We start from the raw sequence: 16,571 nt of genomic DNA on the forward strand, positions 1-16,571 counted from the left end.
TGCAGGGAAGGCATCAGGTGCAAGTGGCCAATGTATTTCCCTCTTTGCATGCATCCTCCTGCGCATGAGCCCCGATGGTTACTGCACAGTACTGCAATTTTGATGGGTATTTGTGGGTGGTAACTAGGAGGTAGCTAACAGACACGGATGTGTTGGTGTCAGCTACTGCATCTAAAAATGCAGTTGCACTGACACCGGTGGCCATGATCCACCAGATTTCTGCGCCTACTTTAGGCAGGTGCAATATCCAATGGTGCACCGATAGTGCGTCTTTGTACGTACATCGGCGGAAATATGACGCAGCCAGTAGGCATCTCAACAGGACTCCCATCAACTGCGGCATTATCATAAACACAGAGTAGGGGTTGCGCCAAAAGACACAGCCACTACTGCAACTGCGTCCACCTCTGAATCACCCGAATTCCCGTACCCAATACGAAACCCAGTATACCATTCAGTGCAGTAATAATACAGTATGCATTCTCTCACAAGACACTGTGCTATACCTGGATATAAGCAGTAACAGGGATAGTGTCAAATACTGTAAGAAAATATTTTGTAGAAGTAACTATGCTATATGACAGTCCTATTCATCTTTAATAGAAAGTACGTTTATTACTTAGAATATAGCATAGCAACCAACTATTGCTCTAAACAAAATCATGTGAACATGTACTATACAATACACTATATATCATTCATTTAAAAAAGGACCTAGAGTTATTTAGCATATCCATACATAAAGTGCATATATATATATATATATATATATATATATATATATATATATATATATATATATAATTTATTAGTACTTTACATTATACCTACCACAATGACAAACAGTGCAGGTGCCACAAATGCCCATATTGCTCCTTTCTGCAATGACAGCCAACAACTAGAAGAGAATGCGATAGCCAGTTAGAGCATTATACAACTGTAATAGGATATATTAAAGGCCGCTTTCCCCACCTTTTATAATCTAATCAAAATCACTAGAACACCAACTTTTGACTAAACAACTTTTAATGAGTTTGGTGAAAACAAAAACACTGAATTCACCTGGTATGTTCAAAAACCTGAAAACAACTCCCATTCATTTCAATGTGCCCATTTAATTACAGTGTATGCACTACATGCATGTACTTCATTTAAATGTATTGAAACACTGAACTTAATGTTAAACGCTATATTAAACTTCTGCAAAGCTTAACATTTGCATGTTTCCATGTGCTTGGTATCCCATTACTTTGTCTTATTATTAGGCTTTTCATCATATCAATACAGATTTGGAAGACTTTAATTGGGTGATTAAAGTTGCAATCCTACATAATTTTGTACTTCTTTAACGTGTAGCTGAAGCTGATAGTGATGTCAAATTTGTCCGTATCGATAAAAATGATGTGATCAGGCGTGCGTGCATGTGCGTGCATGAAGGATGTAACGTTGGCTGTGACATTTTCCCTGATTAATGTTTCAAACACCTTCCACGTATATTACCTGCTGCCTGTTGCCTGGACAGCACTGCATCCGAAGGCTTGTGTCTGCTCTTTTAAGCAGCAGTTGTGAGTATTATAAGCCCATACTCACACACTACACATCCCCTCCCTTCTACAAAACTCCACTAATTCCACCTGCGGAGGCCTTTCTTCCATCCCCTTCATGAGAGAATGGCTTCTCCAGAAGGCCGCAATTAAAACCAGGGACTAGATTGGCTGTGTATCCATAGACCCTATCTGGTCAAGCAGTAAGATAGGGAGAGAGAGATGAAGGGGATAGTAGAGATGGCTGGGGTGGAGAGGGATTGAGGACAGTAAAGGGGGATAAACAGTGACTGAATATTTAAAGCTTTCAATGCAGTTATACTAATAAAATAACAGTAAGTGTACAATACTGAGCATATTCAAAGGGTTCACACATTAATTAAACACTAAGGGGCCTATTCATCACAACTAAAATGGCCCTTCCGAATATTTAAGTTAACGGGCCATTCATCAACAGAGGTCTGATATGACCACCTGATATTCAGCAAACTCCGAAAACGTAAATTTACCGGAGTTGCCCGCGAGAACAAAAGCCATCTTCAGATGGCGCTTTTTCTCGGAGCCCAGCCCTTTGGAAGGAGTTCCAAGGATGCGAAGAGGGATCTGCCTTTTCACTGCCTCCCAGGCCTCAGATCACACATGTGCAGAAGGCTGCGAAGGGAAGAGATAAGTAACGCTGCTACTTCTGTCCCTGCACCGCAGCAATGATGAATTGCTCTGGTGATAAGTATGCCCGGCAGCAAGGTGGATACTTTATCATCGGTACCCGATGATGAATAGACTCCTGAAACTCTTGGAAATCCACTGATATGGATGTGTGTTATGGTGAATGGAATGCTGCTGGGGCTTTTTTGGGACATGGGAGAAAAATGCAGAATCATTTGGAATACATCTGACAATTTCCGAAGGTTTTCCAAATGTCAGAATACTTGAGTGTCTGAAACCAAGACCATGAGTAAACAAGACCACTAAACAAGTTTGGTTCAATGACAGTTTTCTGTGCTGACAGCGCATTTATTTCCATCAGTGACTGGTGACATATCAGTCTTTTAATACACATCCTACACCATATTTGCTGCAGCTGGAGTTGTGGGTCTTGATACATGAAGCAATAAATCCGGCACATAACTGAAAAGTGCCTGGTACATGTTAAATCCCACATCGATATTTGTCTATGAGACTCATGGATATATATAAGTGCTGCAACCGTTTTACATTTATTCATTTATGAAATATGTCTAAGTTAGAATATTTAATCTTCTACACCAATATAAAATTATCACCTTGGTGTCATTATCAACATATATATATGCAATTCATTGTTATTTAATGCCAACCACAGTGATCATCAGCTTCTTGTACAGTCTTATATGTATATATCCTTGTCCAACAAATGGGAAGTCTGAGAGATTGCTTATGGGATAATTATACAACTAAAAGGATCAATGTGCAATTGATGACAGTGACTGCCACAGCTTCACAGAGCTTTTTCTCTATCGCTCTGGAGTGAATATTTCCACTAGGAATATGCACCAATTGCACAGTTTCTATATGTTGGAATATTCCCATTTTTAAAATTATAATCATCTGAGAAGGAGTCTGGGTAAATTATATTCGGAAGTAATTTGAGGTCTAACTAATATAATGACAATATTGTTTCCTGTCATTTTTTCTTTTTTTTTATGAGCATGCTTTTTATTGTATTTCATAGGCAGGATTTTCATTCAACAGCATTAGCCCCTACTTGACTACCTAGCACATGTAAGATAAAACTGGGATGTGATATTGCAGAGAAGAAAGGTCTAGAAGATATCGCTCTCCTCTGTGTCACCCCTGACTGTCCCCTACTCCCCTTTAGATTGTAAGCTCTCACGAGCAGGGCCCTCTTCCCTCATGTGCTTTTCCTTCTCTCTCTTATATCATCATCCCCTTACTCCTTTCCACTGCCAACAACAACACTAAACCATGGGTTTGGCCGCCCCCGCATTTGGGTATTATGGCCCTCATTCAGAGCCGCTCGTTAGCGGCAGTACGCTCGTTCCGAGCGATGTTTGCACATCTGCGCATGCGTACGGTTTTTAGTACGCATGCGCGAACCAGTCAGTGCGGCCAAAAATCGTTGGTACGCAATATAGCGAGTGCCTGCTATTTTGAATGACAGAATGAGGCGTATGTGGGTGGTAACAGGGGAAGGTGCTTGAAAATGGGGAGTGGAGATCCGAACGCAGGCGTGCTTAAAGGTCAAAACGGGCGTTTTATGGGTGTGTATATTTAAAACAGCAGCGTCATTGTTCACGTCACTGGGTTATTTTATAGCCAGAACTGCTTGCAAATTTGTGGTAGCAAACACCAACCACAAGAATAGCGAGCAGTTCATACGCTGGTCGATGTACTCGATTAATCTAATAAATAGCGGACATGACGTAGGATGCGAGCGGCCAGGGGGCATTTTTAACAAATAAACGAGCGTATGTTTTGCTCGCTCGTTCAGACTTAGAGGTGTGAACAGACTACAATGTGCGTACAGATCATTTGAATAGCCACCCCTTGTTTTTAAACGAACGACCGCAAATAGCGAACGGCTCTGAATGAGGGCCTATGTCTGCTGCTGCGGCAATGTTTATAAACCTTGTCCATGTTCTGCAATGTTCTGTACTGTAAGTCACTTTTTTCTTGTTTTGTTCATACTGTTTCTTTTTATGTACTCTTATGTGCCACGGACCCCTTATGACGACATATAAAGGAAAATAATAATACAATATATAAGGAGGAGGGTAGGTAGTTAGACTTAATGGGGTCTATAAAATGTAAAAACTAAAGAAAATTCGATCTTGAAAAACGTCAATGAATTGGAGCCTTTAAAGACGAATATAGACAAAATCCAAGTAGAAAAGTGTTAAATATCTCATACCAAGCCCAAGGCTCCGAAATAGAGAGTGCTGCCTCAGGCAATATCTTTTGCAATAAGAGCACTTGAAAACCTTTTTTTCTAGGCAAAGTTCTCAGTTTGCAGAGTTCCTAGAGGTGCCAACAGGGTAAATTTCTTTTTCCAATAAAGAAGGAATTGATTTAGCATATAGAGTGAGAGAACTGCACTGAAAGAAAAATGTAGTATGTAAGAAACTAGCTTGGTTTGTTGCTGATGTTGATAGATTTTACAAAATAAATATATATATGTATCACTTTTTGGGAATGCGGCTCTCCTGGGCATTTGACAAATGACCATGTGAATACCTGTCATCACAATCTGAGTCTATAAACTTGCAAGGGGTTTATTCTTTGTGCAGTGATGGAGTGATCTAATCTCATGTTCCCAGGGGTACATATTTTAAGGATGTGGGTACATGTGGCATTCTGGCATGAAAAAATGGGTATTTGGTGCCAGTTAGCCCTCTCTATATTACTTATGCTCAGAGATTAAGGGGTAAAGTTACTAAAGTTCAATTTTGCTTTTATTGTGATTTGACATTCGATTTGCATTAGATTTTCATTCGATTTTGCATTTGGATATTTACTAAAGGCCAAATCGAATGTACAATCGAACTTAAAATGGAATTTTACTCAAATTGCACTCAAAGTCGAACATCGGAAAAACATCGGTACTTTTACATAGACCAACACACAAATCCCTTATTTACTATTATTTGATTTGAAAACGAACACAAAAGCGAACTTCAAATTGAACATCAAATCCCAAAATGAATAGACCTGCTTTATGCTTTCAATTTTAGCATGAGCAGGTCAGATTGACACAGATACATGCATACATCAGTGAGATGCATGCATGTATCTTACTGTAAAAAGCTTGGAAAGAGTTAAATTTAGGAAAAAAATGACGTGGGGTCCCCCACTAAAACAGGACCAGCACTGGACTTTTAATAGCCAGTCCTGTTTGTGTTAGTACAGGGAAAAAATTGCATAGGGTTCCCCCTGTACTTAGCACAACCAGCACTGGGCTCTGATCCTGTCCTGGTTCTGGAATTACAGAGGAAAAATGTGTAGGATTCCCCTGTAATCTACAGAACCAGCACCGGACCCTTTCTAGCGGGAGGCTGTTGCCACAGCCAGGGGAGTCCTTTCACCGGGTCCCCAAGCCACAGCATCAGCCCTGACCGCTAGTCATCCCAGGCCTGGGATCCCTGGGGAGCCCCCAATAAAGAAGTCTCCCTCTCCCGGACACCCCTGGCCTAGGCTGATAGCCCAGGGCTATCCCCACCACCCCTGGGTGGAGGATGGCGGGTTGATAGTGTAGGTGTTGTGTAAAAAAAGAAGTGTATAAACAGTGTCTTTACAGTAGAACCGCAGGTCCCAGCAAGCCTCCCACGCATGCTGGTACTTGTAGAACCACAAGTACCAGCATGCGGGGCATTAAGGGCCTACTGGTACCTGTAGTGCACCTGTAAAGAAATGTTTAAATAAACACAATACACACACACCGTGAAAGTAAAGTTTTAATACATATATAAATACATACACACTCACACATACTAACCTACATTACTTGGACTGGTCTGCTTCTCCCCGTAGGCATCCATGGTCTTGGTAAAATAACAAAACGAATAAACACGAACCACGAACTAGGTAACAATCACGATGGTTGTTACCCCCAGGATGAAGAGCTCAGACGCGGCTCTAGCCTTTGTAGAGCCATATCTGAGTGTTCATTGGCTGAGAGAAGTCAGCCCCTGACTTCAATGGAGGGAGCTGTTCATTGGCTGAGAGAGGCGGGGGCTGACCTCTCTCTCTTTCTCAATACAAAGAAAAAAGATGGAATTGTCCTTGGGCCCTCCCACCGATGGGAGTAATGCCAGTGCAGTACCTGCCCATTTTGATTTTTGAACAGGTGGAAGAACTATTAATGTGGCAGCACACAAAATGGAAGCTCTAAATAGGAAGGGGGCAGAGGGATTATTAATGTCTAGTACTAAACATCTCTTATCATTGTGCTTCTGGGATTATGTATGGGAAGCCAGGGAGAGGAGGGGGGAGAACATATCCAGATACCATCACAAAATATCTTCTCCATTTGGTGCTTGAGTTGCATCTGACCAAATATGGCTGTTATGATCCAGGAAAGCCAAGCCCATCTATTGTTACACATTGAAATTCAAGTTTAAAAAAAAAAATGCAACCAGGTTGGTATCTACAAATCAAGGTTGAAAAAAGGCATGAGTTTGCAAGTTTATCTTTTTTGTGATTTTAGTTGAAATAAATACAGTATGAAACAAAACAAAAAAAGTAAGCATCAGAGCAGCGGCACAAAGGCACAGCAGTTTAAAAAAATATAGGACATCTATGAAACATTGCCACACAGCAGTGGCAGACAGGATGGCAGTTTAATAAACTATAAAAATGTCAGTCAGCAATACCCCAAACAGTGCATAATGCATAGAAAAGAGATGCAAGATTGAATTGTTCTTGGGCCCTTCCACCCACCCTTCTGTTGTATATATTAAACAGGACATGCACAGTTTAACAAACCAATCACCTCAGCGACAGGGACTGCCACTTGTGGCTGAAGTGATTGGTTTGTTGGAGCCCACACAAAACAAGCTACCAATGGGCATTAGGCAGCTAACAGTGTTGTTAATCCTCACTACAGTTGGAACTGAAAGAGGTAATTCTCCGTATCTGATTCCTCACCCTCATCAGTGTGCACATCATTCTCACACAATCTTAATTCATCCCCGCTGGAATCCACCATTACAGGTATCTCTGTATTATTATTTTTTTATGTAATTGGCGGTAAAGTTCTTCCTCATGGAATTTCCAGTTCCTTTTGATGAACATCATCTTTTACACATTTTGAGGAAGTAGCCTCCTACTCCAATCACTGATAAGGTTCCCAGCTGTGCTGAAAACTCTATCTGAGTACACACTGGGGGGTGGCCAACTTAGGTAATGCAAAGCCAGTCTGTAAAAGGGCCTCCATTATGATTTTTTGTCTTCCCAGTAGTCAAAGGGACTCTGTGTACAGTGTCATGAAAATAATCCTCCACCATTCTTTGGATGGTGACCCTATCAGATGGAGTCGTGGTAGTGGTGTAACTGATTTTCGTCAATTCTTTTAGACTCAACCAGGTGTCATAATGTTGTGTTGACTCCTCTACATCACCACTGGGTCTTTTGGGAAAGCTGAGATTTTTCCTGGCAGATGCCAGAGAAACTGAAGGAGGAGATGTCGTCGTATCGTGTACCACTTGAGCTGCCACCTTGATCACCAAGAGCTATTTGCATCTCTTAAGATCTGGGTCAGTTGGAAAGACAGATACGATGTACAACTTAAACCTAGGATCAAGCATAGTCACCAAAATGTAGTGATCTCATTTCAAGAAATTGGCACAAAGGACTTGATCTACAAGTCCGACATACTTAGCGGAACCATTTTCTTTAATCTCCTCCTTCAATTTCTCAATCTGATTTTCCAAAAGCCTAATTAGGGGAATCACCTAACTCAAGCTAGCAGTATCTGAACTCACTTCACAGGTGGCTACTTCAAAGGGTTTGAGCATGTTGCACAAGACGGAAACCATTCTCCACTGTGCTGGACTAAGGAACACAGACAGCATCTGCTGAATGCCCCTGTCATTTTTGTAAAAAACCCTGTACCACCAAGTTGATTGTGTGAGTAAAACATGAGATGTGTTGGAATCCACCCAGCTGTAATGCTCTCACAATTTTATTGGTGGCATTGTCAGAAGTCACAAATCCTGAGGAGAGTCCAAGTGGGGTAAGCCATTTTGCTGTGACATACCTTGTAATCTTTAGTTTGCCCACTACCGCTTTTCCACATATCTGTTAAGGGGACAGTGGGTACACTGGCATTTTGTAATGCAATAATTAGGGTTTTTTAACATCCTGGTACAGCTGAGGAATGGCTTTTCGGGTAAAAAGGAACCTGAGATGGAATTTGGTACAGGGGATTAACTGTCTGAAATCCACTGCATTAATGGCAGATATTGGACACAGATCTAATACTAGCATAGCTGTGATGGCATCAGTTATCCGCTGTTCGACTGGGTGACAGCTGTCTTACTTGCTTCCTCTTGCAAAGGATTGTTTCACAGTCAGTTTTTTTTTTTTTTTAAATAGTAGTATTCTTGGTCCACTTCTGGGATTAAGATCCATCTACAGCAGTAGCAGCAGGCCTAGCACTGATGGATTCTTCTGAGGAATCCTGGATAGGGGAGGAATCACCTAGCCTTAACAAACTGAATGCAGGACTACCTCCAATCATTACTACGGATACTGAGTATGAAGGTGTTGGCAGTAGAGACTGCAGGTGCTGGGATCTAGTTGAACTTGAGAGAAGAGAGCTAACTGATGCTGGACTGTTTGTTGCTATTTTTTTAGCACCAGTTTCTGATGTTGTCAAAATTATTTCATGAGTTTGCTGCAAATTACGTAAAAGGGAGGAGGTTACTAGACCATTAATGTCCCTACCTCTACTTTACAAACACTACAAATGGCTTGACAATTGTCAGGATTTTGGTAAAAATAATTCCACACATAAGAGGTGCATTTGTTGGTCCTATGTCGAAGCATGGCAACGGTATCGGTATGAAATAATGCCGGCCACATGGCCGGTGGTTCGATTCCCGGCAGCGCCTGGCCGACATCAGCAGAGTTCCCGGCAGCGGAAGCCCGACAGCGCTGGAAATCCCGATCGTGGATAGGTAAGTACTAACTAACCTAACCCTCCTTAGGGGTGCCTAACCCTAAGTCCCCCCCGGGGGTGCCTAACCCTAACCCTCCCTCCCCCTAGCCTGACCCTAACCCTCCCGGGGGGTGCCTAACCCAAAGTCCCCCCCTGGGTGCCCTAAACCTAACCCTCCCTCCCCCGTGGCTGTCTGCTCATGGCACCTGGCATCTCTTCGATCGGGATGCCGGGCGCCTGTCTCCCGGCGTCGGGGAAATGTCAGGCGTCTACATCTAGACGCCCGGCATTTCATCCCTCACCGGGATATGACAGTCAGGAGGCCGGCTGCCGGTATTAAGGCAGCCGGCTTCCAGATTGTATACCATGACAACGGCCTTCCTTTCATCATGGCTAAGAGCTGCTTCCACTGGTGCCTGACTTACACAAACTATATCCTCAGCTACACAAATATCCCCATCATCCTCTTGCAATTCCTCGGTGGCATCCTCAATTTCTATGTCATGAGCTATATTTGTGCTGCTCATCCCCACATTTGCAGAGGGAACAGAAATGGTGGAAGGCGGATTCTCTGTCAGTACAACAGTATCAGAAAGGTCAGGCTCGCACATAGAAATTGTGGACACACTTAGGGGTATATTTACTAAAGTGACAGTTTTTAGAAGTGGAGATGTTGCCCATAGCAACCAATCAGAATCTAGCTATTATCTTCTAGAAGGTGCTAGGTAAATGTCAAGTAGATGAAAAAAGAATGGTGGAGCACTGAATTCAACCAGAGATCATCAGTGAATCGCTGGCAGCTGACATAGGGGGATTCCTGCCAGAAAACCAAGGAATAAAAAATAACTATGTGTCTGCGCCTGATATCACTGAAACATATGTATTAAACAAAAAAGCTTTAGCTAGAAGTTATTTTATTCATACTCAAAATGGCAACAATAAATCTAATATGGGAACTGCAGTTCCTAAAATCAACAATAAAAGTTACATAACAAATACAATACAGCACTGTGCATAAATACACAGTTGCCATTTTGAATATGAATAAATGAACTTCTAGTTAAAGCTTTTTTTTTTGTACATATGTTTCAGTGACCTCAAGCGCAGACACCCATTTGGGTGGTGTCGGAGGGGTGGTCAGTGAAAACGCAGGTGTGGCAATGCGTTTCAACACAGATGCAGGTGCGTGCATAAATTAGCCACTGCAATGCCATACGCAGCTTGGGCTTGCACTGCATGCGATGAGGTTAGCAATTTCTGAGTATGGTCAGACTTTGTGCAAGTGAGCGTGAGGCTGTGATTGTACTCGATGTTACCTATGGTTTTGCAGTCTTACTAAGTATTACGTATCTGTGTAAGGTAAGGTGGGCGTCCTTATGTTAGGCTGCGTATGGCATAGCGATCACAGACATTAGCATATCTTCGTAGTGGAACTGCATGCGTAATTGCTATTGCGATCACAGTTGCGATCCATACTGAATCAGGCCCTTAGACCCTCTGTGCCCTTGAGCATTGGCTTTAGTAGATGATGTTGAAGGACTGGCATCATCATCCTAACTGGTGGCAGCAGCTGCAGCAACAGTATTTGGGTGCCCTTCTCTAGACTGAACGTTATCCATTTTTCAATTTGCAGATCACTGTGTGGCTTGTATATGCACATGAACAAAGCACACTAAGGTAAAGTGTACCAAACAGTACAAACAATACAATTTAATTTATTTTATTTTTTTATTTAGATTTTTTGATGTCACAGATCAAGTCAAACTGCATGGGGCCACAGGGATTATATATGCATGTGAACAAAGTGCACTAGGGTAAAGTGCACCAAACAGTACAAACAATAGAATTTAATTCTATTATTTTTTATTTTGATTTTTTTATGTTGCAGCTCAATTCAAACTGCGTAGAGTCACAGAGCTTACAAATGCACGTGAACGTCTTTACTGATGGACACAGCACAGCCTATATACAGAATTTAACTATATATTTTAAAAAAAAATTATGTTGCAGCTCAATACAAACTGCGTGGAACCACAGGGCTTATATATGCACGTGAACAAAGCGCACTAGGGTAAAGCGCACCAAATAGTACAAAGAATAGAATTTAATTTATCTATTTTTTACAGGGCTTATATATGCACGTGAACGTCTTTACTGATGGACACAGCACAGCCAATATACAGCAGAGTACAGTGCAGCATACAGCAGCTTGCACCCCTTATACACACTGAATTAAGAGCAGCACAGCCACTTGTGAGTCTGGACACAGCAAAGCCTATATACAGCAGAGTACAGCAAAGCATACAGCAGCTTTCACCCCTATACACACTGACCAAGCAGCACAGCCACTTGTGAGTCTGGACACAGCACAGCCAATACAGCAGAGTACAGCACAGCATACCGAAGCGTGCCTGACAAGGTAATGGTGCAGAGTCCCCTCCGCAGTTTCTTATATAGAATCAAAAATCAGCAAGATTCTGACACCGCGAGGATGACGTTTTGCCTCAAAGTGGAATCCGAGTCAGACGGGAAGACCCAAGCTGCCACTCGGATTGACTCAGATTCCTGATGTTCGGGCAAGTTCGGATTCCAAGCAATCCGAACCGCTCATCTCTACTAATAAATAGAGCTGAGACAATGCTAGTCAATTTTTTCAGCTATGTGAAGTATTTGCCATACAAGACATTAGGCCAAATTACACTGGTGAAACGTGCAAGGTTTCATAACCAAATACAAAAAGACACTGAAATTTTGGTAAGCAATTTTTAAATATTTCACTCATCTTTACCTATTATTCTATTTTTCTTTATCTCTGCTGCTGATGCTTTCTGTGAAAAAGTTCAGATATGGTTCTGCATTCATTAATTTCTTAAAGAATTGAGTTGTTACACTTTATAAATGCATCGGTTCCATCTGGAATACTATTTATGTCCATTTACCTACCCAAACAAATGTGACGTTGGATTTTTGACAGTTACTGCTTATTTCTGGTGGAATGTTGTAATAAATATTATTATTTTTTGGGTCTGTAATGTGAAAGACTAATTAAGAAAAATCGTGACGTCACAATTTACTGCTGCATTCCTCCTAAACAGACATTTCAACAGAAATTTTGAAAATCCAGATAGGTGTTCACCAATAAAATGATCTAGCATAGCATAGTGCTGTTGAGGAGCAGAACAGCAAACTTCATAGTGAACTCGGACTTCACTAGGAAGAACAGTGCAGTAACTAATAACAAGCACTGCACTTTTACCGCACCATGTGACAGTGACAACAAAGCAGGGTGAAAGAGCAGCAGTAAGATATGAATAGGTCTGTACGAGCAAACATTTCACATCTTAATCTTTTCATTTAATAAAACATACAATAAGGATAACATTAAATAGTATTAGCCAGTTACTATTAACCTAAAGTAAATATTTTCAAATCTGAATGTTGCTTATTGTGAGGAATATAGCAATATGGCCTATAGGGCCTGATTCAGACCCGCTTGCAAGCGCTGAGCACTCGCAAGCGGGTCGATGATGCCCAAGTTTGCATGCGCACGAAGGAGGCGGCTCCGTCGTGCGCACGCGCGAGACCCGAATAACGTCGACCAAGCCGTCGTTATGGGTCTCGCACCAAAGGGAGCGTACTGTCGATGGTGATTGACAGCATGCCCCCTTTGGTGGGCGTGCCAGGGGCGTGGCTGCCCAGACGGAGGCATTCCCATGGGGACAACTACCGTCTGGGGCCGGCCCCACTGACATCACTAGTGATGTCAGTGGGAGTGCTTTTGGCTCTGATAGAGCCAAAAGCACTCCGGGGCTTGCGGCAGCGAGACCCTACCGCAAGGGTCTCGTCGCAAGCCCAATGGTCGCAATGGTCTTGACCATCGCGAACATCATTTTGGCCACTCGCTATAGCTGTGGGTGGTGACCCACAGCTATGCGAGCGGCCAGGAGGCCACTCCAAAAAGTAGGAGGGACAGCCCTGATTCAGGGCGAGTGCTCTGTCAGAGCGTCCGGCTCTGAATCAGGGCCATAGTGCGAATTATAGTTTTCACATCATAACAGATTGGTAATTAATAGCCATAGAATAACTGGGCTTTCTCATCAGGGCAATACGGGAGAGACACTTGAGGAATGATCTGGTGGTTCATATCCTCGCGCCTCTTCTTAAATGGGGAGGTGTGAAGAATTATAGATTTTATATGATTGTGAGTTTCTTCTATAACAATTTGTTGTTGAACTCTGGCCCCTCACTGGTCAATAAGATACTAATGTCATGACTCACATGGTAATTATTCTTTAAAAGTGTACAAGGCAGGAAACCTTTTGATTAAAGTATTGCCCAGGTAATGAAATGAACAGATACAGGCTAAGTTCCCACTAGACTGTTAATGAAATTAGGAAATACAACACATATTTGTCTATCTTAAAGCCTATCTGTGTGTCCACTCAATTATGGTAACATTGGGCCTCATTCAGACCCACTTGCGAGCGGCTGTCCGCTCGCAAGTGGGTTGATGGTGTGCACTGCGCATGCGCACGACGGAGGGAGCTCCGTCGTGCGCATGCGCGAGACGCGACGAGCGAAGGACTTTCCTTTGCTCGTTGTGTCTGATCAAAGGGGGCGTGCTGTCGATGTTGATTGACAGCACGCCCCCTTTGGTGGGCGTGTCGGGGGCGTGCCAGCCAGACGGAGGCGTTCCCAAGGGAACGCCTACCGTCAGAAGCCGGCCCCACTGACATCACTAGTGATGTCAGTGGGAGTGATTTTGGCTCTGATAGAGCCAAAATCACTCCTGGCCTTGCGGTTGAGAAACTCAACCGCAGGCTTCTGGTCGCACTGGCGATGGTCGCGATGGTCAAGACCATCGCGACCATCATCCTGCACGCTCATATAGGCTGTGGGTGGTGACCCACAGCTATACGAGCGTCCAGGAGGATGCTCCATATTTATGGAGGTGGGCCCTGATTCAGAGCGAGCGCTCTGGTCAGAGCGTCCGGCTCTGAATCAGGGCCATTGTCACCAGGGCATGCGTATTGCTCAGACTTTTGTGTGCATCTATAGACAGTCAGCACCCTAGGGGGTAAAACAAAGAGTAACAGGCTGACATTCAGGTGTGATGAGATCTAGCAGATCAATCAAAGTCATATTTGGATGGTTTATGTGATAAAATTGATGTATCAGCAGTGGCAAACGAAGGATTTCTAGAGGGGGGTTTCCAAATGCTTGATATTAGAGTGAGTGTGACCAGTCCATGAAGAGGGTAGAATTAGCATTTAACCAGCTGTAATATGCATCATACATAGTGTATTGTGTGTCACAATTCCAGCATATAGAGGACCAGCAATCACAGTAAGTCATTAGATGTGGCAGTAGGGCCATCCTGCCTGAGCTGAATGTTTTTATTTTAGATGTGGGCACCATTCCAGAGTAGTAGAGCAAGTCCGGGAGTCTGGGGGAGCAGCAGAATAACCTAGCACTGCCCTGGACATATATGTACATATTGGGCTCTATGGCAGTGCATCTCTAACAGTGAATGTTTTTCATATCTCCTAGTTGGTGCACAGTTTATTTATTACTGACTGATGCATGTTAAAAGATCTACAGGTGGTGCTAATTATTTCATTTGTGGTACTGTGAAGAAAATGCAGCACTAGTAAAATTCTATTACATTACTATTGCTATTGTGGTCATGGTGTGGGCTGGGGAGGGGGGTTTCCAGGTAGATGGAACCCCCCCCTGCGTTTGCCTATGATCAGTGATAGCTGGAAGCTTGGAAAATTATATACCTATAAGAGGACTCCATATCACTGTGTGCGATTCCCATATCACTGAGACATACAGTTTTGAAGATATGAGATATCTCAGGAATGCACTATGACAACCACACTATATTTACACTTTTATAACAGATAAAATATGGACCAGTATGATGAACACCCCATATTGTAGGCAGTCCACCCACAGGGGAAGTTGGCTTATTCTGTTATAAGTTTAAAGGGATTTAAACTTAGCTGGGAGGTTCTTGTACTTCACTTATCCAATCCATCAATCGGAACAGATGGGTACGACATCATAGGAGGTGTGATGCGCTTCTGATAAAAGGGATTGAAATCCTGTGTTCTGGGTTCAAACTGGGGGACCAATTTGTCGCATTGAAGTTTAACCTGCAGTCTCTGCATTTCTTACCAACGCTATGGGCCAAATGTAATAGGTAGTCAGTTTTAGTAACAGTACAAACTCGCACTTTCTCGCACTTTTAAAAAGTGCGAGTTTGTACTGAAACTCGCAAATTCAATAGCCTGCTAACTTTTCAGCTCGAGGCTACTGCATTTGCGAGTGCAGGCGAGTTTAGGACTATGTAAACTGACACCTTTTAATGCGAGTAGCATTAAAAGGTGCGAGTTTTAGAGAAGTCATCACAGATCAGTGAGATCCGTGATGGCTTCTGTGTGTGTTAAAAAAAACAAAACGTGCACCCCCTCCCCAAAAGCATAACCAGCCCCGGGCTTTATAAAGCCTGTTCTGGTTCTAAAAATACATGGGCCAAAATGCGTAGGGGGCCCCTGTATATTAAGAACCAGCACAGGGCTTTGTTGAGCTGGTCCTGGTTCTGGAAAATCAGGGGACAAAACGAGTAGGGGTCCCCTGAAAATTCCAGAACCAGCACCGAACTCTTTCTAGCAGGGGGATAATGCCACAGCCAGGGAAAACCTTTCACTGGTTTCCCCGGCCAAAGCATTATCCCTGACTGCTAGTCAGTCAAGGCCGGGGATCCCTGGGGAGTTGGGTACCCCCCCAATAAAGGGGTACCCCTATCCATGGCACCCCAGGCCTAGACTGATAGCCCGGGGCTATCCCCGGCACCCTAGGGCGGTGGGTGCCGGGTTGATAGTGTAAAGTGTAAAATTAAATTTACCATATTGTCTTTATTTGTAGAACCACAAGTACCAGCAAGCCTCCCCTGCATGCTGGTATTTGGAGAACCACAAATACCAGCATGCGGGGCATTACGGGCCCGCTGGCACTTGTAGTTCCACAACTAAAGAAATACGTAAATAAACAAACTTACACCGTGAAAGTATAATTTTAATAAAACATACATGCACACTCACACTCACACTCACACATACTCACCTAGTATCCGAAGTAATCCATAGGGGTGTACCTGAAAAAAAAAAAAACATACTCACCTCTCCTATGTGTAGATCACGTCCTCTTCTGCAATTAGGCATTCCAGGGCTTAAAATTAAAAAACGCTAAAAACCTGATCCATGCGGACCGAGCAAAGGTATGTGTGTACACATACCTTTGCTCCGCGTAAATGACCGGGGCACACGTGTGCCCCGTCAGTGCAGGGGCCGCCAGCCAATCAG

General features: G+C 43.1%; 1 protein-coding gene across 1 annotated transcript in view; it reads right to left on the reverse strand.

Moving 5' to 3' along the window:
• The window catches only part of ADGRD1 (adhesion G protein-coupled receptor D1), a 596,761-nt gene that overhangs the window by 98,426 nt on the left and 481,764 nt on the right, over positions 1–16,571 (reverse strand). The window contains exon 21 of the mRNA XM_088482162.1: positions 832–898. Coding sequence (XP_088338288.1) covers positions 832–898 — 67 coding nt within the window. The remainder of the gene's footprint in view (positions 1–831; positions 899–16,571) is intronic.

The sequence above is a fragment of the Taudactylus pleione genome, unplaced genomic scaffold, assembly GCF_031769625.1.
Source record: "Taudactylus pleione unplaced genomic scaffold, aTauple2 ptg000282l, whole genome shotgun sequence".
In the NCBI taxonomy this organism is placed as follows: Eukaryota; Metazoa; Chordata; class Amphibia; order Anura; family Myobatrachidae; genus Taudactylus; species Taudactylus pleione.